At 30.4% G+C, this 21,849-nt stretch overlaps 4 protein-coding genes across 4 annotated transcripts in view; 2 read left to right on the plus strand and 2 right to left on the minus strand.

Annotated features, from left to right (window-relative positions):
• LOC130895024 (uncharacterized) overlaps positions 1-21,849 on the minus strand; it is a 721,573-nt gene that overhangs the window by 55,665 nt on the left and 644,059 nt on the right. The gene's annotated exons all lie outside the window — the stretch shown is intronic.
• Positions 407-8,029, plus strand: LOC130895028 (2-methoxy-6-polyprenyl-1,4-benzoquinol methylase, mitochondrial). Its single transcript, XM_057802138.1, has 5 exons — positions 407-1,766; positions 1,815-1,964; positions 2,215-2,548; positions 4,427-4,538; positions 7,896-8,029. Exons 1-5 carry the CDS (start codon positions 1,604-1,606, stop codon positions 7,995-7,997), a joined length of 861 nt encoding a protein of 286 aa, XP_057658121.1. The 5' UTR covers positions 407-1,603; the 3' UTR covers positions 7,998-8,029.
• LOC130895033 (small nuclear ribonucleoprotein Sm D3) lies at positions 15,341-17,551 on the minus strand. Its single transcript, XM_057802144.1, has 2 exons — positions 17,102-17,551; positions 15,341-15,714 (listed from the first exon to the last, which is right to left on the minus strand). The coding sequence occupies exons 1-2, from the start codon at positions 17,409-17,411 to the stop codon at positions 15,620-15,622; spliced, it is 405 nt and encodes a 134-aa protein (XP_057658127.1). The 5' UTR covers positions 17,412-17,551; the 3' UTR covers positions 15,341-15,619.
• Positions 17,985-21,744, plus strand: LOC130895030 (synaptosomal-associated protein 29). The gene is made up of 2 exons (XM_057802140.1): positions 17,985-18,499; positions 21,348-21,744. The coding sequence occupies exons 1-2, from the start codon at positions 18,068-18,070 to the stop codon at positions 21,672-21,674; spliced, it is 759 nt and encodes a 252-aa protein (XP_057658123.1). The 5' UTR covers positions 17,985-18,067; the 3' UTR covers positions 21,675-21,744.

Below are 21,849 nucleotides of genomic sequence, written 5' to 3' on the forward strand. Positions count from 1 at the left end.
AAAGCTACATTAATATTGTTTCACAATTTTACAGTCGATTTAATAAAAGAAATTGTATTATTGTAAGAATGTTCTGTGCAAGTATAACATGACATTTAGAGTCATTAGCTACTAGATGTTTTCTTGTTTGTGTAACTTTCTAGGCATATGCAAGGAAGTAGTCTATTCATAACGTATCAACGCTACTTTCTTGTCTCCCACACATACCCAATTTCATATTTAAGATAACAAAATCCAGAGTTCTGCAAAATTCGGAAGTCGGTTGTTTCCACGTAAAGGAGCGATTTTCAATAAGTCGTTTTATGGGGTTGAGACAGAAATTAAAAACGGTTTCGATATTGACCGAATACTTCATTGCAAATTGCAATGTTACCTGTTTTAATTTATGCTATCATATTTCTGATCAAATAAAATTAGTGATTTAAAAGTTTATTACTTATAGATAGAGCTAGGTCATTTTTAGATAAAAACGATTAAATTGTATTTGCATGATAAGAGAAATTTAAAAAACGGGACCCTTTTTGAGTTAAATAATAAAGTGATCGTTTTTGTTTTATTTAGCAAAACTAGTTTATAAGAAATTGAAAGTGATAGCTTTAAAATCATGTATAGTTATGTGTTCCAACACCTAGAAGTTTTGAAATTAAGCACTGGTACTGAATATGGTCAGAGAAAACAGTAGGATTCTACCTTGAATTTTTTTTTGTATGTTTACGTTTCTTAGTGCTTTTTGGAAACTACAATCCTGTATCAAATGGATGACTTGAGCCTTACTCAAAACGTCGCTTCCTGTTTTCAGTAGATATTTCAAATTAAAAATCAGTGTGAAAAAACACTCTCATTAGTTTCGAGACCTAATTTTTCCTGTTCGATCTACTGAACACACTGTTTACTACCTTTTCACCCTATATAACGCGCGGTTTGATAACTAAGTCACCACCTTAAGAGACATTTGGTAAGTGTGGTTTATATAGTGATATTAAACAGTTTGTTTGCTTGCATACATGGGCGGATTTAGGTCAAAATTTTTGGGGTTGCCAACTATCCTAGAGTATGAGTCACTGTATGCTCAAATTCAAACACAAAAATCCTATTTAAATGGTCCGTTTTAATACCTATCGCAAGTAGGCCCTAGCTGTTTCATTTATTATAACAAAAATAAAACCCCCCAACATTTTATTAATATAGCTCATTTCAGTTGAGAAAACTGTCGTATCTATTTCAGAATTTTATTATGAAAACCACTCTAGAATATTGCTTTTATTCGTTGCTAGAAAAGCTTTATGAGAATCTTTAAATAGCATTTATTTGTTTTTAAAGAAAATATTTTGTTTACCTAACCTTCAAGTCAATTTAATTTGTTCAATTAATTACCGTAGGAAAGAACTAAGGAATATGTGTCATGGTACCATAAGTTATCTATTTTTACTTGAAGTACTGTAAACTGAATGGACATTTGTAACCGTAACCATATACGTACTTAAAACACATGTAGTTTAAATGTTTCATTTTCTTAGTTTAAAAAAGAAGACAAAACCAACCTAGTATTTTCTGGTTAATTTATAAATAGTCATTGGTTTAAAAAAATCTATTTATCTTCTAAATGGCTAGCTCTATACATAAAGTACAAAGACTTTTAAATCGGCATTTTATAAATACTCATTTTCGACATGCTTTAAGATTATCAACACAACAATCAACAAAAGATGATAAAGAAACCCATTTTGGTTTTGAAAAAGTTAAAGAAAGTGAAAAGCACAAAAAAGGTATAATCATTTTCATTGTGGAATATATTCTATTATAAATTGTTTTAGTGTTTGAAGTTTTTGAAAATGTAGCCCTAGATTATGATATAATGAATGATGCTATGTCTTTGGGGATCCATAGGCTTTGGAAAGATTATTTCATGTGGAGTTTGCTTCCTACTGATGGCACAAAATTGTTAGATGTTGCTGGAGGCACAGGTACTGCATGCTAGTTCTAGGGAACAGTTAAAAATAAGAGATGTTATTGCTGTTTACTACAACCATAGTTTCCAATAATTTTCACTATTGTACCACTAAAGGTCCCAAAACTTACTCAAATTAGTGGGGTTACGGACATTCATACTTGCATAATTTTTAAATATATTCTTAAAAGTTTTCAAAACGTATAAATAATCTTTATAAATATGGAAATACTTATATTGTAACTCTCAACTTTTGAAAATTTTAGGAGATATAGCATTTAGATTTATCAATTATGTGAAAAATAACAATCTAAAAGATTGCCACGTTACTATAAGTGATATTAATCCTCACATGTTGGAAGTTGGGAAATTGAGAAGCAGCAAACTTGGTCACAATACAAATATTATAAGTTGGAAAGAAGCAAATGCTGAACAATTAGACTTTGAAGATAATATGTTCAATGTATATACTATAGCTTTTGGTATAAGAAATGTCACACATATAGATAAAGTTCTCTCAGAGGCTTATAGAGTTTTACAACCAGGGGGAAGGTTTATGTGTATGGAATTCAGTCACTTAGAAAATTCTATGGCACAGTGGTGAGTGAATATTTCTTCAACTTTCTACTTTTTAGACCTCTTTTATATGGTTTTATTAATAAATTATCTTGATTCTAGGTCTCTATCAATTGAAATTTCATTAAAAAGTTTATAATAATGACATTTTGACTACTTTCAGTCTTTATCAAAATATTTTGATAGTGAAAACGTCTATATTATATACTTTTAAACGAAATTTTAATTGGTAGAGACCTAAAATCAAGATAATTTATCAATAAAACTAAATTAATATTTTTATTTAAGTATTGGGATATCTGTTTGAATTTTTATTGCTGCTAAACTCAATTCTGCTACCAGATAACTGTTAGAGCATTGAATCCAATTTTTTTAATTTTACAAATAGCAATTGGTCTAGTTAAATCATGCTTTATTTAGAAACAATTTCTAGATTTTCCAAAATGAATATAGCCTTGTTTTGTTAGATCTAATATCCTTAGAATGTTAAAAACATCTAATCTTATTTAAAAATGTGCTTTTTGGGTAGGTTGGAGCTTCACAAATGTTTTCAACCAAAATATAAGAAACTAGTTAAAGAAGAATGTATCAGAGTTTATCTGAGATACTAACTGATAGTATTCTTACTTTTTCCAAAAGAAGTAAACAAAAAATTAAGTAATGTGACCTAATTGATTCAGAAATGAACCTTTTAAATAAATACAATTTCTTTGGTACTTGATATGTCAATTTTTTTGAGAAACTCTAAAAAATAAAACTATTTTCAAAAAAACAGAACTGATTCAAAACAAAAAAATCAGCAATTGAACAGGATAGATCACTCTTATTGTCTCAGGTTCAAATTTGTTGTTATCCCATGAAAATAACTCACATCTACTTAAGCCTTATGAACTACACATTTAGGAATGTTATAAATTTAGAACAAAATTTGTCCCAAAGTTGGTTGATGTCTTGGGAATTTGTCAAGTTGAAAAACTCACTTATAGAAAACAAAGTTTATGGTATAAAATTTAACATAAAAAACAAAGTATATAACACCTCACTAACTAAAACGAGTTGTTAAATTATTGAAATATCTAGGAATTGCAAATAGGATCATAATATGGGTATTAAGGTGAGAATGGCCAAAGTGTGAAATGCATATACAATATGTACAAAAATGGTGAGATGCTACATCTTTCTTGTAATTTTATATAGTTTGATAGCATGGACAAACAACTTCCTGGCTCTGGAATATGTGACATTGTATGGAAAATCTACTACAAAACTATTCCATGTAACAAACAACAAGAATATGATTGTCATTGTAGTCAATATTGCAAGAGTCAATGATTAATAACTGTCAAGAGACAAAAAGAACAAATTTATCAACTTCTACTTGATATAACAAAAGTATTTGGTAATATTTGTTATAAAGTTTTCCTTTATAAACAATATTCAGATAAATTTCAATCAGACATGTAGAGTCATACAAGAAAACTGATCTTACAAGTAATAGCGATAGTGAACCACTGGGAAGTTGCTCTAGGATTTCTCTGCTACCCACAAAGCAGGCAACAGATTGACAAAAATGGATATTCATAATTAATTAAACTAAATGTTAGTAATACCAATAAGAAAATAGAACATCAGTATTCCAATAAAATTCTAATCAAAATATAAAAATCAGGAAGTATGAAAGCAATTCGCTATATCAGCAGATATTTTTGGATCTAATTATTTAGCTTTGTATTATATATAATGGGTCATTAATACACATAGAGAAACTTTCTGTAAGATGCAAAAAGATAGATATTCAATGCTTGTGTTGATTCTTATTAATCTAGTTATAATAATGCAATTTATCCACCTCAAAGAGAATTGATTAAACATCCAAATACTAGACACTAATTTGAATTTTAGGTTGTATGATCAGTATAGTTTCCAGATAATTCCAGTATTAGGACAAGTCATTGCAGGCAAATGGCAACCTTATAAATATTTAGTTGAGAGTATAAGGCAATTCCCCAATCAGGTAATTAATACTTAAAATAACAGTATCTTCATAAATTGTTCTCTAATCTCCAATGTAATACTAATTTATGAGCGCTTTCTTATTGGGAACGTGATAATGAAAATATATTAAAGTTAGTCCAGTTTGGTGTTTCCTTGCCACGTTCCCAATAAGAAACCGCTCATAATATAGCTGGCAAAGATATGCATTTCTTCTTAGACCTTTTGCTATATTAATGCATATAAATGTTCTGGATTTTAGGTCTCTTCTGTTTTAAAATTAGTTTTTTTTTTGATAGTTTTTAAAAGAAAGATAAATTTTGAAAATAATGTAAAAAACCCCATATGTTCTTATTTTCATTTGTTTTCAAGTTATGGAGTAATTAAAAATGTTCATCTAGCTTTCCACTTATATCTGAATTTTATATATATACCATGTTCGAGGCTCAAAGGCATTTGATAATTCTGACGTTTTGATGAATTGTCAGTGTACGGTGAACAGTAACTGAACGTTTAATTTCGAATTTATGTGATTGTTAGTGTTGCAAAAAGGCCAGATACTCATTCAAATTTAGAATATGCAAATATGGTGTTTGTTTATGGTTTCTGTAATGGAAAGCTACAGCTGCTACTGAAGAATATCGTCGACGTTTTCCACACCAAAGATATCCTGATAAAAACGTATTTATTAGAGTTTTTAACAAATTGTGCGAGACTGGTAAGCTTGCCAGATGCAACTACTAACTCACGGAGAATTGCCACTCAATTGGGAATTCCACAAAAAAGGGTTATAAACACAATCCACGAACAAGGTTTATATCCTTATCACGTACAGAGAGTACAGCACCTACAACCAGAGGATTACGCTAACCGTAGGGAGTTTTGTCAGTGCATAAATAATAATCATTGTGTTGTATCGAGTATACTCTTTACGGATGAAGCTACATTTACCCGTGATGGCATTGATAATACTCGTAACTATCATGTATGGTTGGACGAAAATCCCCACGCAAGCAATTTTCAACATCGGTTTTGTGTAAACGTGTGGTGTGGTATGGTGTCATCCTATGTCACAAAAACTGCATTAAAAGAAAATAATTATCCGGAAAAAATGATAAATAACATATTCAAGAAAAGGATAAACAGATACTTACAATCAATTTAAAAACAAAACTGAAACGAAACATCAAAACATAAAACATTTTTCCTTACCATATGTACATGGACTTTCCCAACAATTATCGAATTATTTCAGTAAATTAAAATCTTTCCTTGTACTAATTGTGCACTGTCTACATAGGGCAAACATCTCAGTATTTAGAAAATAGACTAAGAGGTCATCATTACGATAAAAAAATAGAACTGCATTAACGAACCATGAAATATCAAAAAAACATAAATTCAATTATAAAGATTCAAAAATTCTTGAAACGGAATCTAATACACGAAAAAGAGAAATTTTAGAAATGGTTCACATTCATAAGAACGAAAAAGCTATAAATGATAAAAAAGATCTAAATAATTTATAGCTCTATTTTGTAAATTCTAATAAATTTAATATATTTGAGATGTGGAAACCAAGGAAAAATTAATTTTTCTTATTGGAACAAAGATCTAAGTTGATTTTATCCTTATTTTGATATTCATAATGAAGGTGATCTTTATATTAATATAAATAAGCAAATTGTCAGTGTCAATATCATATTTTAATAGACTTGAAGAAAAGTCGAAACGTCAAAATTTATCATTCTTTTAAAAACTATCAAAAAAAAACTAATTTTGAAACAGAAGAGACCTAAAATCAAGAACTTTTAGATGCATTAATATATCAAAAGGTCTAAGAAATAATTATATCTCATATCATTGATAAAAAGCAGTGGACTGGTGACTGAAAGTCTGCTATACATAATAATGGAGCCACTGGTACACATATGGCTGCGGGATGAATGGCTTGGCCAGAGCAGCTTTCTGTAGAGGATACTCCAAGCCGATGTATTAACTGTGGTGAAATGTGGACACGCGATAATCAATCGACGCCATAGAAACACAGTAATCTTAATCTGCTCAGACAGCAGAGCGGCCATACAAGCCATAACAGCCGTTATGGTGTGTTCTAGGCTTGTGCTGGGGTGCAGGAAAGTCCTACAAGAACTGGTGAGTGATGGCTGAAAAACCCATTCAAAGTGTTGCTATCGCGTCTCTCAACGGTCTGCTTGCAAGACGGAGACGGATAGATATTGGCATGAGATAAGCTAAAACACACATAGATGGGCTTTCTACCTTTTTTACCAAACAACTGCCAGACTTAAATATAGGCGCGATATTCGAGTAGTAACTGGTCTGTGAACTGAGCACGTTCCAAGACGCCATCTTAACACTACGGGTATCACGGACGACCCGGGGTGCCTCCATGGAGGAGAAAGAAACTGTAGACCACGTTATTGGTCAGTATATAACCCTCACAAGTACGATATTCAAACACTTGGGCAATCCTCACAGTAGTGGCAACAAAAGGCTCAAGCCAAAGTACCTGTTTGACTTTTCAAAGGACATCAGCCTTTGGTAATGTTGAGTCGGACAGGACGAGCCTATCAGAAGGCCATGTGTTTACGACCATTGGCCGCTCACTATTCTACTATGAAACATTTTAAAACTGAAAAGGTTATGGAACCAAGGTTTCAATAAAATGTAATTATAACAATTTTCGTTTTAATCCAGTAACTATAATGGAAAGTATTAGCTTTTTCCCAAAACTTCGTTGTCTTTATTTATATTCAGATGAATCCTTTTTGTTACAAATTTGATCAAAAATCTAAGCAACTGGTCTCTCTGGGTACAATATGTCTAATTGCTAACGAGATGAGTGAAACAAATGGACAGATGAAGAAACAACTCAACCTTTCCGACCAAGAATTGAAAAATAATTCAATCGAAATTCCATGATTGTAGCCTTTCCATACTACCGTTTTTTTTTCTAATTTGTATTAGTTACTCAATGTTATTGGTGGTGTGAGGTTAGGGCAAGGGTAGCAAAAACTCAATGAGCTGAAGGAAAGAACACTAGAAATCTTCTATCTTCGCTTTATTACAAACATTTATATCAGTCTATGTTATTGATTTGGCATTATATATTTAAGTCAATTTTGTTTTAACATGCGTGCCATATGTTATAAAAATTACATTTCATTAGTTTTAAGTCAGTACCTAAAGGGGATTTGACTGATACTGAATAAGCTTGATTTCAAAATATGCGAAAAATTATTTTTTAATATTCCTTTTTTAGTATGAATGTATGTAACTGTTATTAATTCTTTTAACTTATATTAAAATTACGTGAAGTTATTTTCAGATATTCTAAATAAAAACTATTTGTTTTTAGGAACATTTCAAACAAATGATTGAAGAAGCTGGATTTAGACAGGTATCTTATGATAATCTCACATTAGGAGTGGTATCTATCCATTCTGGATATAAATTGTAATATATTTAAATAAATGACTTCTTATAACTTGATTTAGGACTAATTTATACTTTTCAAGCAATTTCATTCACTTTACTATCCAACGTATTCAAGTAGTAGTCGAGGGGAATATTAACTTACTAATAAGAACAATAAGAATACACTGAAATACAGCCAAGCCACTGCAGATCTATGGCTGCAATTTTTTTCTGATATGGTAAATTAAGCCATCAGTCTCACAATGGTTAATAGTTTATTTCATAAAGGTATGGACTAATAAAACCTCATTAGGTGTGCAAAGGTACCACAGAGTGACCCAACGAATATTTAAGCCACTTTCATTGATTGTATTGTAAAAAATATTTTTTATCAAGTGCAGGTAGTACCACCCGGGTTGGGGTCAATATGTATATGGGTTTAGCCTATTGTTATCTATTCACAAACACTGAAAATAATGTGCCAAAGGCGTGCCGGTAGGATACAGAATAAAAATTAGGCATTATGTTCATAGTATTAGGTACACTTATTCTTTATTGAACATTATACAAAAAATACATTATACAGAAATTAAATTATAAAAAATCATAATATTCTTCACCATCTGAGGAACTGTCATCTCCTCTTGACGTTATAATTAACGGGTAGACAGTCCCATCGATCAAGTAGTCAAGATTTTCTCCGCTTCTTTAATGATATGCTGGACTGCTTTTCGCCAGTTCTCTGGTGTCACCTCCTTAATGGCTTGATCAAACAGTAGCTTAACGTCTTTCATTTTGAATGTCGTGTTGTGTCTTGCTACAAATCCTTTCACTTGCGCCCATATAAGTTCTATAGGATTTAGTTCGCAATGATATGGCGGTGTGCGCAGCACAGTTACACTATGTTTTTCTGCTATATCTTCAACGGCGTTTTTCTTAAAACGATGTTTGTGTAAATTTACTATAGCTAATAGTTCTTTTTTCATCAAATTCAATACTTTTGGTGGTTAACCAGTCAATAACTTCAGGCCAGAAAACATACTTTTCCTAATTCTCTTACGCAATTACTTGAAATTTTAATATTACAAACAATACTATTTCAAGACCTTCACCGAAATTGAGCCGAACTGGACCGAATTCCCCATTTTATTATATTTACTATTTTTATTACTATTTACTCTCTTCCTCTTGATAAGGATACTTCTCTGCCATTTTTTTCCAATGAAAGAAGTCCTTTTAATTTCATTTCTGAATACTATTTATCCATATACAATTTTCTCGGGTACTCCTATACATTATCCGGCATTCATTTCTATGCAAGAGGATTACTGTTCAAAAGAAACATACTTGTTGCCCATGAAATCAGTATTTATTTTTGTAAAACAACTGTTCCCTCTATTAACATTCTATTTTCGACTTGTTCCTCCTTCATTTGTCACCATTACTGCCCCAGAACTACCTAGTATTCATAGATTGGATAAATGGAGACATAAAACTATTCTGTTCTATAATTCCTCCCAAAATATGAACAGTTTGTTTGAAGAAAGCAAATTCAACTCTTATTTATATGAACACATACATAAGAATGGATCTCGGACATATCTCGGGAACCGTTCATAGTACAGCTTCGGGAAAAAAAATTTATAACAAAAGTGACCTCGAGAAAAACCTGGAAATTATTTACTAAGTTGTAGGTCCACCGTCAGAGGGGTAATTGAATACCAAAAATTATAAAATGAATAATTTACAAATTTTGTCTAATTAAGAGGCATTTAAACTATGATTATCGCATTCTTCAAGAAATTCAGCGTATATTTGATTTTACAAGTTTTATCTATCTCTTCAAATAAGAGGTGGGGGGAAGCGGGAACTTTATTATGAAAAAACGCTTGTAAGTCCTATCTAGGTAAATTTAGACTTTTTGAAGAGAGCTTCTGTCTACCAATGTAAGAGTTATAATTTTGAAACAACCTAATGAGTAACGTATGCGCTATTTATTTATTTTTTTAAATCTAGCTTCCCTCGAAAAATTTTGAATAGAAACATGCAGTTTTAATTAAGGAATATAAAAATAGACCAAATTAGCAACAGAATAGCGAAAGCCGCATGTCGATATCTTTTTCGTATTACGAGATATTTTAAGCATTTTCCTTTAATAATAGTTCCAATTATTATGTCAATATTACTTATGCTGTCACCGGGAAACTGCCCTGATAGGTGGATAGGACGTGGAGGCCTATTTTTTTGGCCAGCCAGGTCACCAACTTAACCGTCTTAGATTTCTATCCCTGGGGCCGGATTAAAGACCTTGTTTGTGCAATTAGACCTGCTACTAGAGATAACATGATCGAGAGAATACGAAACGCCATTCAGAGTATTTCGAGAACAGAAATTGAGACTGCTCTACTCTTCAAAGAATAAACGCTTGTATCGAAAATGATGGGCGACAATTTGAACATTTAGGTCGTCACTAGCGAGGTACCTTAATTTATATTTCCATTTTAACTTCCATATCGCAGTTTCCCGATGACAGCATAAGTAATATTGACATAATAATTGGAACTATTATTAATAGAAGAAGGAAAGACAATTTTGAGCAGCTAAAAAATGTTAAAATCCGTTCAGTCAAACCGGAGTAATTTGTGTTTAAAGGAAAATGCTTAAAATTTACACATTTCTTAGGATATCTCATAATACGAAAAAGATATCGACATGCGGTTTTCGCTGTTCTGTTACTAATTTGTTCTACTTTTATATTCCTTAATTAAAACTGCATGTTTCCATTCAACATTTTTCAAGGATAGCTAGATTTAAAAAATAAATAAATAGCGCCCTCTAGCATATACGTTACTCATTAGGTTGTTTCGAAATTATAACTCTCACTTTGGTAAAAAGGAGCTCTTCAAAAAGAATAAGTTTGCATAGATAGGTTAAGTAGAACTGGACTTACAGGCGTTTTTTCATAATAAAGTTCCCGCTTCCCCCCACCTCTTATTGGAAGACATAGACTAAATCTTGTAAAATCAAATATACGCTGAATTTCTTGAAGAATGCGATAATCATAGTTTAAATGCATCTTAATTAGACAAAATTTGTAAATTAATCAAATTATAATTTTTGGTATTCAATTACGTCCTCTAGCGGTGGACCTACAACTCTGTAAATAATTTCCAGGTTTTTCTCGAGGTCACTTTTGTTATAATTTTTTTGTCCCGAAGCTGTACTATAAACGGTTCCCGAGATATGACCGAGAGCCATTCTTATTGATTCACCCAGTACATAATTTAGGAATACCTTTATTATATCTCTTTCTCCACGACCAGTCAAGAAATTCTTTCTAATAGAGGAAATTTTTAGAATACTTCAGCATGTACATGTCTTGAATTGAATCAATCACTCTGAAGATACTTTTTACTGCGTCACAAACAACATAACTAACGACCATAACTTGGTCATTGAAACTCACGTAACTGTGTTTGTAGAGTGGTATTGGCCAGTGCATTCTGTATGAGTTTTAATGTATAATCCAACATTGTCCTTCAAGATACAACATTCTATACTTCGCAAGAGTAAATGGCACGGCCATGTTGTAAGTATCCCTATATAGTGAAAATGTATATTTCTGAATTTTTAATATTTGGGATTGAAGATAAATATACAAATTTCGATTTTTTTCATGATAAATGTAGGCATTCTCCATATCACTCTTGTTTAGGTGTTTTTTAACATGTAATGTTAATGAACAAATTTATTATTATAACATCTATATGTTAAATTTTCTTTCATAGTGTAGACAAATTTATGTGAAATCTAACAAGAAAAGTTCATACACTATAGAACAAAGTGTCAATTGTTTCATCTTGTAATTTGTTTGTTGACAAAACACTTCTTATATTGACTCAATGAACAGTGCACCAGGAACAAATATGTATGTCATTGCTTTCTTGTTCATTATAAACAATTTAAAATTTTGGGCCATCTCACACCATTATAAATTGTCTACATCACACAATCCAAAAAAGGTTTGGAGACAACGTTCACCAGTTCATGTCTCTAAAAAATCTATGAATTCATATCAATGGTATTTCAATAACGCCACTCAGTCCAATATCAAAAAGCTACTTTACTTTTCTATCACTTCCTTGCTTGCCTTACATTTTCTAATTTGTTATAGATTTTTTCAATTGCAATGATTTCTTCCTGTGAATATACTAAATTCAATAAGCCATTTTTTAACTCTTTCAACTCCTAACAGTCTGGCAACATACCTAATACTATGAACTACTATCCTCAAAGCAATAGGTCTTACTGTGTTGGTTACATAAAGATCATACTGAATACACTTTTTACACAAACACTCACAATTACACTGTCTGTTATCATCTTCAGAGACTGAAGGTAAACTAAGAGGTCTCTTCTGTTTTAAAATTAAATTTTTTTAATAAATAATTTCTAAATATATATATATATATATATATATATATATATATATATATATATATATATATCTCGAACTTACTATTTCTAACGAGATAGAATAAAGACTAGAGTTTGTCAAAAGTTTTTTGAAGCCTCTTTATGTATATCAAATGGACCTGTCAACAAAGCATTTTCGGAAGTAGGAAGTTCAGGAAACTTTGGAGGTAAGGATAAAAGGCCCAAAATAAAACAAAACAAGCAGATGTTGATTTTGTTAAACGCCACATTGAGTCATTCCCAAAAATGGAGTCTCATTATTGCAGGAAGACTTCTGGGGAAGCAGTATTTGGACAGCAACCTTTCTATATCCACAATGTATTCTTTGTATGTAGAAACATGTCAAACACCAGTCTCTATAAATGTTTATAGAAAAATATTTGCTACCGAGTATAATCTTGACTTCCACAAACCTAAAAAAGATTTATGTTTACTCTGCCATAAATATGATTCTTTCAAAAAGATCAATTCACCTGATATTGCTACTCTTCAAGAAGAATACGATCATCACATTGATTTAAAAAATATATACAAGATATATCGCAAAAAATAACGACAAGATTCGAGCAGATAATGATGCCACATTTAATTCGATAACTTTAGATTTAAAACAGGTGCTACACATACCTACTCAACGTTTCTCTGTTATATTATTTATGCAAATTAAACCTATATAATGCATCAATATATGAAGCCCTTTCTCCTAATGATGTGTACTACTATTTATGGACTGAGGTAAATGGTAAAAAAGGAAGCAATGAAGTAGGTACTGCACTTTATAAATGGATATTAAATGTATCACAGACTGTAACTAAAATATCAATTTTCTCGGACACGTGTGGAGGCCACAATCGAGATCAATATCTTGAGTTATTATTGCTATATCTGGTTCAGAAAACACACATTAATGTCATCGAACACAAGTTTCTCGACTCAGGTCACTCTCATGGAAGTCGACAGTGTGTTCATAATGCCATAGAGGCAAAGGCAAATGAAACACATACCCATCTTTTCTATGATAGATATTTGCAATATTATCCGATTAGCAAGATCAAATAAGCTTATGTTAAGAAAAACAGTACTATTAAACAACCTTACACTTCAGTGGAGATGATGTTCTTGGATATCATTGATTTATAAGAATTGAAGTAAAAATTAATGAAAAACCGAAATATTTCAAACAATGGCTAAAGTAAAATGTTTTAAATTTGAAAAACAAAAGCCCAAATATTATACAATTCCGTTATGATTATGATTCAATATAATATATGAAGAATTAGATGTCAGTTTATCTATTTCCAAGCAGAATGAACTGAAAACCTTAATTTTCGACAGAGAAACGTCCAAGAAAAGCCTCAGAAGGCGCCGACTTCCCGAAGAAGTGAAGTTTGATTTTAATTATCAGGATTATAAGTAACAAAATTAAAAAATAAGATTTGTTGAAAATGTGTGAGTAAAAAATTATTCCACAAGAACTCCATGACTGGTTTAAAAATTTGCCAGAAAAAGACGGACGTGATTTTCTTCCTGGTGAAGATGAACCTTGTTCAGAGGAAGAAACAGATTGATCTTTCAATATTTATTTCGTTTTTTTTTGAACTTTTTCTTATGTTACTATTATTGGTAGATCTGCTTTTTTAATATAAAAAATGTTATTTTTTCTCATGTTTATTTATTTATTTTAATTTGTTTTTCTTGTGGAAGAAATCACTAAATCTTTGTTATGTATAATGAATTTCACTAGAAGAATTCACTAATTGTTGTTTTATTGTTTTTATATGCAAAAAAATTTAATCAGAGTTGATTTTTTATTTTAGTTTATAAGTAAATATACTTGTTTTTATTGTTCCAGTTCAACATTGCTCTTGAAGTTTCAAAGTCTTGTAATATAACATTTTTTCAAGTTCCACTTTTATTTTCTCTTATTTCTCGAAAGTGTCACTTATGGAGTTAATGACTTCTTGCAATAAGCCGACAATATATATATATATATATATATATATATATAAAATCAACTTAGAACTTTGTTCCAATAAGAAAAATTAATTTTTCCTTGGTTTCCACATCTCAAATATATAGCAGTAATCAATTGAATTTATTAGAATATATTTACTAAGAGAGAAATTATTTATTAAAAAAACTAATTTTAAAACAGAAAATCAACTTAGAACTTTGTTCCAATAAGAAAAATTAGTTTTCCTTGGTTTCCACGTCTGAAATATATTAAATTTATTACAATTTACACAATAGAGCTATAAATTATTTAGATCTTTTTTATCATTTATAGCTTTTTTGTTTCAAGAATTTTTTAATCTTTATAATTGAATTTATGTTTTTTTAATATTTCATGGTTCGTTAACCTAACCTAACCTAACCATTGTGAAAAATATATTAATGAAAAAATGGGACAAAATTAAAGAATATACAAAAATACCTCAAAATGAATTTATAAAAGCTATAGAATTCACACTTACAACAACATATTTCAAATATGGAAATGAAATCTACAAACTGATGGTTGTACTATGGGAGCTTCCATTTCAAGTGTTACAGCACAATTGGTAATGGAAGATCTTCAGAAAACAATTCTAAGCAAACTTGATATAAATATTCCATTCTTTGCATTATATATATATATATATATATATATATATATATATATATATATATATATATATATATATATACTACTCTAATTAATAAAAAAGGAATTTATGGAAAAATGTATGACAGTAATAGAATAAGAACTAGATGTGGTTTTAAAGTTGAGAATAAAGAAATACACTTCATATCACCCTGATTAAAATGGCGTTTGTCTCAATTTTTGAAACTCAAAAATTTATCAATGAGGCAATTTAATCAATTGAGATTAGGATAACAAAACATTTTTTATGCCTAAAACACAATAGACTGGTTGGCATTTGTTTATTAGAAAGTGAAAAAAAAATTAACAATTTGAGATTGTTTCTAATAAATCATACGCAATTAAAATTAAAAGACTCAAGTTTACAATTTAAAAAAATTTCCCATCATTTCAAACTGTCTTTTTTATTTAATCACACCATTTAATCATATGTCACTTTGCACTTATTTTACAAAAGTACCAAATGAAATTTCATGTTTCCAAAACTTACATAGATACAAGTGTTATTTACAGGAATTGTCCAATATATCACTTTTACACAATTTTTATCTTCCTCTTCCTGCAGAAGTTCCTGGCTGACCCTGCTGCCATTGAGCTCTCCCTCGCCCTGGTTGCTGCTGACCACGGCCTCTCCCTCGAGCTAAAACACATATTATTGTTTTAAAGCAATTTTTAAAATAAATAAAAAAGTAGAAAAGGGATGTTTCAGTATGTTTTGCATTTTAGTTATAAGCAATATCAAGAATTGAGTTTGTTAAAATATTTAGTATTATTTTTTCAATAGCATGTCTTAACGACTATAACCATTAGTATGATAAATTACACAATTAAAGTATCATAACACAGATACAAGATTTTGAATTAGTGAATCAATATTTTGTTATAAAAATTGGTTTCAATTAAGGAATTCTTGATAATACAAGTATATTTTAATAATATATAGTAAGAATAGAAGGTTACATGACATTTGTATATTAATTATGTTGTTAGGTAATTATCGGTCCTAGATGTATGAGTCATCTCTTTGCAGTCTCCTTTGTATCTCTTATCCTAGCCCATGGAGGCTTTTTACAATGCTTCAAACTAGTTCAAATCCATAAGAGCTTGATAGTTAGAAAGGATGTTCATAGTAGTTTTCTCCTCTATTCCACAGAACCAGCATTTTAGAACAGTCACCTTGTTAGTCTTGTATCTGTGATAACAGACTTTCACATGCTCTGTGATTAGTTCTACTATAGTAGATGCCCACTGTCTACTTAGGTGCAGTATTTCTACTGACCATTCTATGAAAGTTTTTCGCTTGTCTGCAGTCATATGACTGGATCCACGCCTCATTGCTTATTTCCCTTTCCCACAGCTCAATTTGTTCCTTAATCTGCGAGTAAGGGATTCCCACTACAAGTTTAGGCTTTGTTGGCTGTAAAGTGGCTTCAATCCAATCAATAATTTCATTGCCCCTGACTCCCATACATTCAGGAATCCAGAGTAGCATCACACAGAATCAGCCTTGATTTGGTGCTAATGTTTTCAAAGAAGTTTCTTATGATTGATTTAATTGTATCTATGAATATTTTCTAAATTCTTTTGATTTTTTTGATTGTCACTGAGCAACATAGTAGTAGCATATAGAATTAAGGTAGTAGCAGGTACGTTTGAATAAAATAACATCTAGTGTAATAAATAATTAATTTAAAAGTGTTTAAAATATTATTAGTGATATATTAGTTATAATTGATCATTTAGGAATAAAATAAAGGGGGATATTTCCTAACAAATATTGAATGGGCCAACAATTTTCTTAAAAACAGAGTATCTTGTATTTACAATTTACTGAAAGTTTAATAGTAACAAGTCATTGTAATATAAAATTAAAGACTAATATCAAGGATTTACCATTTGAATAAAGTATTAAAGGTAACACAATGCAATTTACAAAGCCTAAAAAAGTAATGAGAACAAAAATGCGGAAATCGAGAATGACTAAATTTTAGGTAGTAATAATATATATGTAAGTTTAATTATCTCACCTTGCGCTCGAAGAATCGCAGACTTCCCTCTTCCTGCAGTGCCCGCTTTGGTTTGTTTTTTAAACATTGGGGCATTTTTCAACATATCGGGCAATATTAAAAATCTAATTTTTGATCCCCTAATATAGACATTTTCCAACTGAGCGACTTTTCCATCTCTGTAAGTTACAGTAATTTGAGTCATTTGACAATTCATATTATCTTCAGCTTCAATTAGTTTTCCTCTGTAAACTTCGCCGGTTATTGTTTCACAAGATATAACATGACCTTCGGCTTCGTGAAGAACTTTAATGGGTACACCAATTGACATTGTGATATTTTAAAATTAAACTAAGAAAATGAATTTAGCTAAATCCTACGGGGAATACAGGATGTTTTTGGATAAATTTTATTAACGATAGGGATCGTTTAGATTGTTTGAGGCGTTCAAAACAAATTTGACAACTGACGTTCAGTCACAACAAGCGAAACTTTAGTGTACAATTCGTTATGTGATAAAACTATATCGATATCAATGTGAAATTACTCAAGCCTGAATTTTATGTAAAAGAAATCATCAGTGTTAACCAGGCAATTAAATGTATATGTGGTAACCCCATTACAATATTAGTAAGAGTTATCCTAAGTTGTAACGGATTTGTTATGACGCCACATAAATTTTTTTGATGCTTCATCGCTAAAAACAATTTTAAAAGAAGGTCTTTTAGAAGAAATCAAACCTCCCTATTTTAGACTTGTGAATGAAATAGCAAAATCTGCAAATTTCGAGAAGAATACCTATGCCAAGGAATTAAAATAAAATTTTTAGTTCTCTCATACATGTGAATTGAAAGCGACTGTCATGTGTCAATCCCAAATCATCAATGTCAATAAACGTCAAATATTTGTCATAAAAACAAGCATATTCTTGTAATTCTAGAAAATTTCAATAATATTTTATATTTGGTACTTTATTTTTTGAAAATTATGTCTGGTTATAGGTATCCAAAATGTAGCAATCCGTTTGAAGATGATGGCGACGTAGATGATGAAACGTTCTTAAGAAATTCTAGAAGATCATATAATAACAAGGAACCTACTTTTGAAGAACAAATGCAATCATATGCGGAAAAGAAGAGAGCTATAGAAGAAAGGACCCTCAATAGCACTGAGAAAAGTATAAGTATTTTAAGAGACTCCGAACAAGTAGGTATAGCTACTGCAGAGGAGCTTATGAGACAAAGGGAAAAACTTGAAAAAACAGATAAGCAATTGGATGAAATTAATTCAACTCTTAGATTTTCCCAAAAACATATAAATGGAATTAAATCGGTATTTAGTAGTCTTAAAAATTATATGGCTGGTAGAAGCGATTCCCCCAATTCTACAACTTCAAGTTCAACTCCAAGTACTGTTAAGGTAATTATAATTACTTATTCATAATTTAATCCAATATTGATAATACATAAATATTTTCTGATGGGAGTTATTACCTAATTTCTTGTTTTGGTCACTGTTAATTAAATACACATTGAATATTAAATTTTAGATTGTCTTTGTATTGTATCCTCAATTTATTAATACTTTATTTGCTTAAACAAGAAGTTGAGAGTTTGCCACCGAATTACTTATCACCTACATTCATAAAAATACCACATATCACCATAGTCTTTTTCTCTTGTTTTTTTGTTCCTTATGCTTATGGAGTCTACAAAGTTTAATTCTTCTGACCAAACAAGTATAGAATGAGTTTGTCTTAATTTGTGGATATGTGTAGAACAATTAATTCTGAACAAAAACCCTTGTTTATGCTGTGGCCGGTTCTAGGGTTTTAGAACCCCGGAGAATCCAAATTTGGTGTCCTTTCACACAAGAAGATACAAATTTACTGCAAAAAAGTCCAAAAAGGCAAAAAATTCAAATTTCTTTAATATTTCCTCACAAGATATGCATATATAGCATAATGAACACATTTGAGGTTCAAGCAATGAAGGAGCATACTTGTGATATACATGATTTTTTATAATGCTATTAGTCAAAAACTTAATCACATAGTTAATTAAATGTTTTTTTTAGAATCTCACAAGAGTGAAATTTTTTCATTTGAATAAAGTTGATACAATCAAATACACCATGAATCAAAACAACATCCACAAGAAAATAAACCCCATTAAATATTGTTATCTTTTTATATTAGCAATAATAATAATAATGGCTTAACATCCCTCTCTAGATCCTCTTGTAGCTTAACTTGAACTTTTCAACTTCCATAAATTTATACTCCCCAACTTTAACCTTTTCCTCTTGACATTGCTTTCCAAATTTCGTAATTTTTGTTGTTTTCATTGATTTTGAACCCATCTGTAACTAACTTCTTTAACATTGTCTCCATTATAGATCTTCTTTTGGTTAGTATTATATCATCAGCATAGGCAATTATTTGTCCACTACTTGACCTTAAATTCTCTTTATGAATTTTCCTCATTATGTATTTTAATACTAAATTGAATGTTGCTAATAGCTAATTGCTTTGCTTTTAGGCATTAGTATTCTAACCCTTGTTTCTCTCATAGTCATCTCAGTTAATCTTCGCAGTTTTGCGATTATGCCTTGTTCTGGTAATAGGTGGTTTCTGTTTATTGAGTCAAAGACCTGTGGAAAATTGATGAAGAGCCTCTCTATGTCTACTTGGTGCTCATGTGCATTTTCCATTATTTGTTTCATTGTATACATCTGTTATAGACCTAGCCCATGTGAAGCCTCATTGATATTGTGCACATATTTGTCAAATGCTGTTAACTATTAATGATAATTATTATAATAAGCAATTTTTTATATTGAAGTGTATTTTTGTTTGTAGAGTTTACAATATGACAGTTTTATTTGATTTTAATTAAATAAAGTCAGATTAACATTACATACAATTACCATAAATTTAATTTAAAAGAATCTTGTTGATATCATACTTTTTTAATATTCTTTGACCTTTTAATTTCCTCATAGCAAATTTCTGTAACTATTATAAATCGTTTTTGACCACATTATGAAAAAAATATCAGTATATTATAATGAAAATGTTTATATAGTTACTTCTAGAAACATTGTAAAAAAATTTTTTAAAGATATTCTCAATTAATATAAATGAAAAATATGGAATGAAAATAATATATGTATCAACATTATATAGTAATATATTTTATTTGAAAAGATCAAATAATTAACGCTAATACATATGTAAACAGATATATTGTATACATACACACACAAAATAATTACAGAAGCCAAGAAAATCAGACAGAAAATAACACTTAAGTAAAAGATACATTTAATTCAACTCCATATGGGGATTGTAAAAGCAGTCTGAGACAAAAAATATCACCATATTAAGAGAGTTTGGTAAAAATAGAGAGAACATCACATGCAAATCACATGTGGCATACCCCAAGGATTCATCTTAGCTCCTACCCTGGGGAACCTCTATTATGACCCAATCCTCAATAGATGCCTCATGTCACTCTTATTGGTTATGCTGATACTGAATACATTGTTTACACCACCACCCGGACAGATATTGTAATACACAGGATACCGAAGAATATGGATGAAATAGATCTAGAACTCACAGAAGAAAAGACTGAAGCTGCACTCAAGGTCGACTGTAGGGCAGGTGATCATAGAAGTGAAAAACAAGTGCCGCAACTAAACCAGAAATAAGGTACCTTTGAGTCTGTATAGACCAGGAAACTTCTATCAAAAAACATATTTTGCACACTTGCAAAAAAGCTGAGGGATCTGCCATCGCCTTATGTGGTTCCATTATGCTGTCTGTTGAGAAGCAAGTAAAGGGGTTTTCATTGGGTATAAATTTCACATATAGTTGCAATTTCAGCAGCGAGATGTCTTTTGAAGATTGTTCCCTGCTCAAAAATGTAAATATGCACCTATATTTTATTTGAAAAAATAAGTTAATGTTCATACGTATGTAAACAGATATTTTGTGTTGATACACAAACACACAAAACAATTTTAAATGCACGAAAAATGAGCGAAAAACTCGATCGCATACGATTTTGCTTGTTTGAGACAATATGTTAGTTACCGGAAAGCAGTATTCTGGGTATTAAGTGCAAGTCTTCTTTAACTTGTCTTAACTGTTCTGACTAGTAATAGTGTATGATTTGAGAGTGATTGTTCCAAGACTGTGAAAGTTTTCCTGCTGAACCAGCTTATTTTTAAGTATAAACTAATGTTTGTAAATATTTTGCAGCAATCCACATCGAATCAAAATCTAGAAGAAAATATTTCCACCTACGACCGTTATGAAAATCATCCAGCAACAAGGCTACGAAATAATGATTACAGCAGCTACAATCAAATATCTTCTGGAGGTAGTAAAGATTTTAGCGCCAAATTAGATGCTAATTTGCAAGAAATGTGTTCTAATATAAGTCGTCTTAAAGGTTTAGCATCTGAATTAGGTAATGAAATAGATTCTCAGAATGATTTGATTTCAAATATAACAGATAAAGCTGAATTAGCCGATATTACAATCACCAAACAAAATAAACAGATAGCTCGGATTCTAAAGAAATAAAATTCTGTTATTTGAATTGATAGTTTCAACAAATGGGTCTAATTATGATATTAAATATGGTAATAATATATGTGAAGAATTTATTTTTGCTATTTAAGCAGAAAACATTTTAATATATAATTTTGTGATAAAATCATATTAATAATTAGTTATTTATATTGGATATAGTAGATAG

Source organism: Diorhabda carinulata, chromosome 6 (assembly GCF_026250575.1).
Source record: "Diorhabda carinulata isolate Delta chromosome 6, icDioCari1.1, whole genome shotgun sequence".
NCBI lineage: Eukaryota > Metazoa > Arthropoda > Insecta > Coleoptera > Chrysomelidae > Diorhabda > Diorhabda carinulata.

What these genes read in the sequence shown, in the direction of transcription:
- LOC130895030 (XM_057802140.1), top strand. Translation starts at nt 18,068, where the DNA reads ATGTCTGGTTATAGGTATCCAAAATGTAGCAATCCGTTTGAAGATGAT. An exon ending in CAACTCCAAGTACTGTTAAG is followed by an intron (nt 18,500 to 21,347) that starts GTAATTATAATT and finishes AATATTTTGCAG; the next exon opens with CAATCCACATCGAATCAAAA.
- LOC130895033 (XM_057802144.1), bottom strand. Translation starts at nt 17,411, where the DNA reads ATGTCAATTGGTGTACCCATTAAAGTTCTTCACGAAGCCGAAGGTCAT. An exon ending in TGCGATTCTTCGAGCGCAAG is followed by an intron (nt 15,715 to 17,101) that starts GTGAGATAATTA and finishes TATGTGTTTTAG; the next exon opens with CTCGAGGGAGAGGCCGTGGT.
- LOC130895028 (XM_057802138.1), top strand. Translation starts at nt 1,604, where the DNA reads ATGGCTAGCTCTATACATAAAGTACAAAGACTTTTAAATCGGCATTTT. An exon ending in AAGTGAAAAGCACAAAAAAG is followed by an intron (nt 1,767 to 1,814) that starts GTATAATCATTT and finishes AAATTGTTTTAG; the next exon opens with TGTTTGAAGTTTTTGAAAAT. An exon ending in TAAGGCAATTCCCCAATCAG is followed by an intron (nt 4,539 to 7,895) that starts GTAATTAATACT and finishes ATTTGTTTTTAG; the next exon opens with GAACATTTCAAACAAATGAT.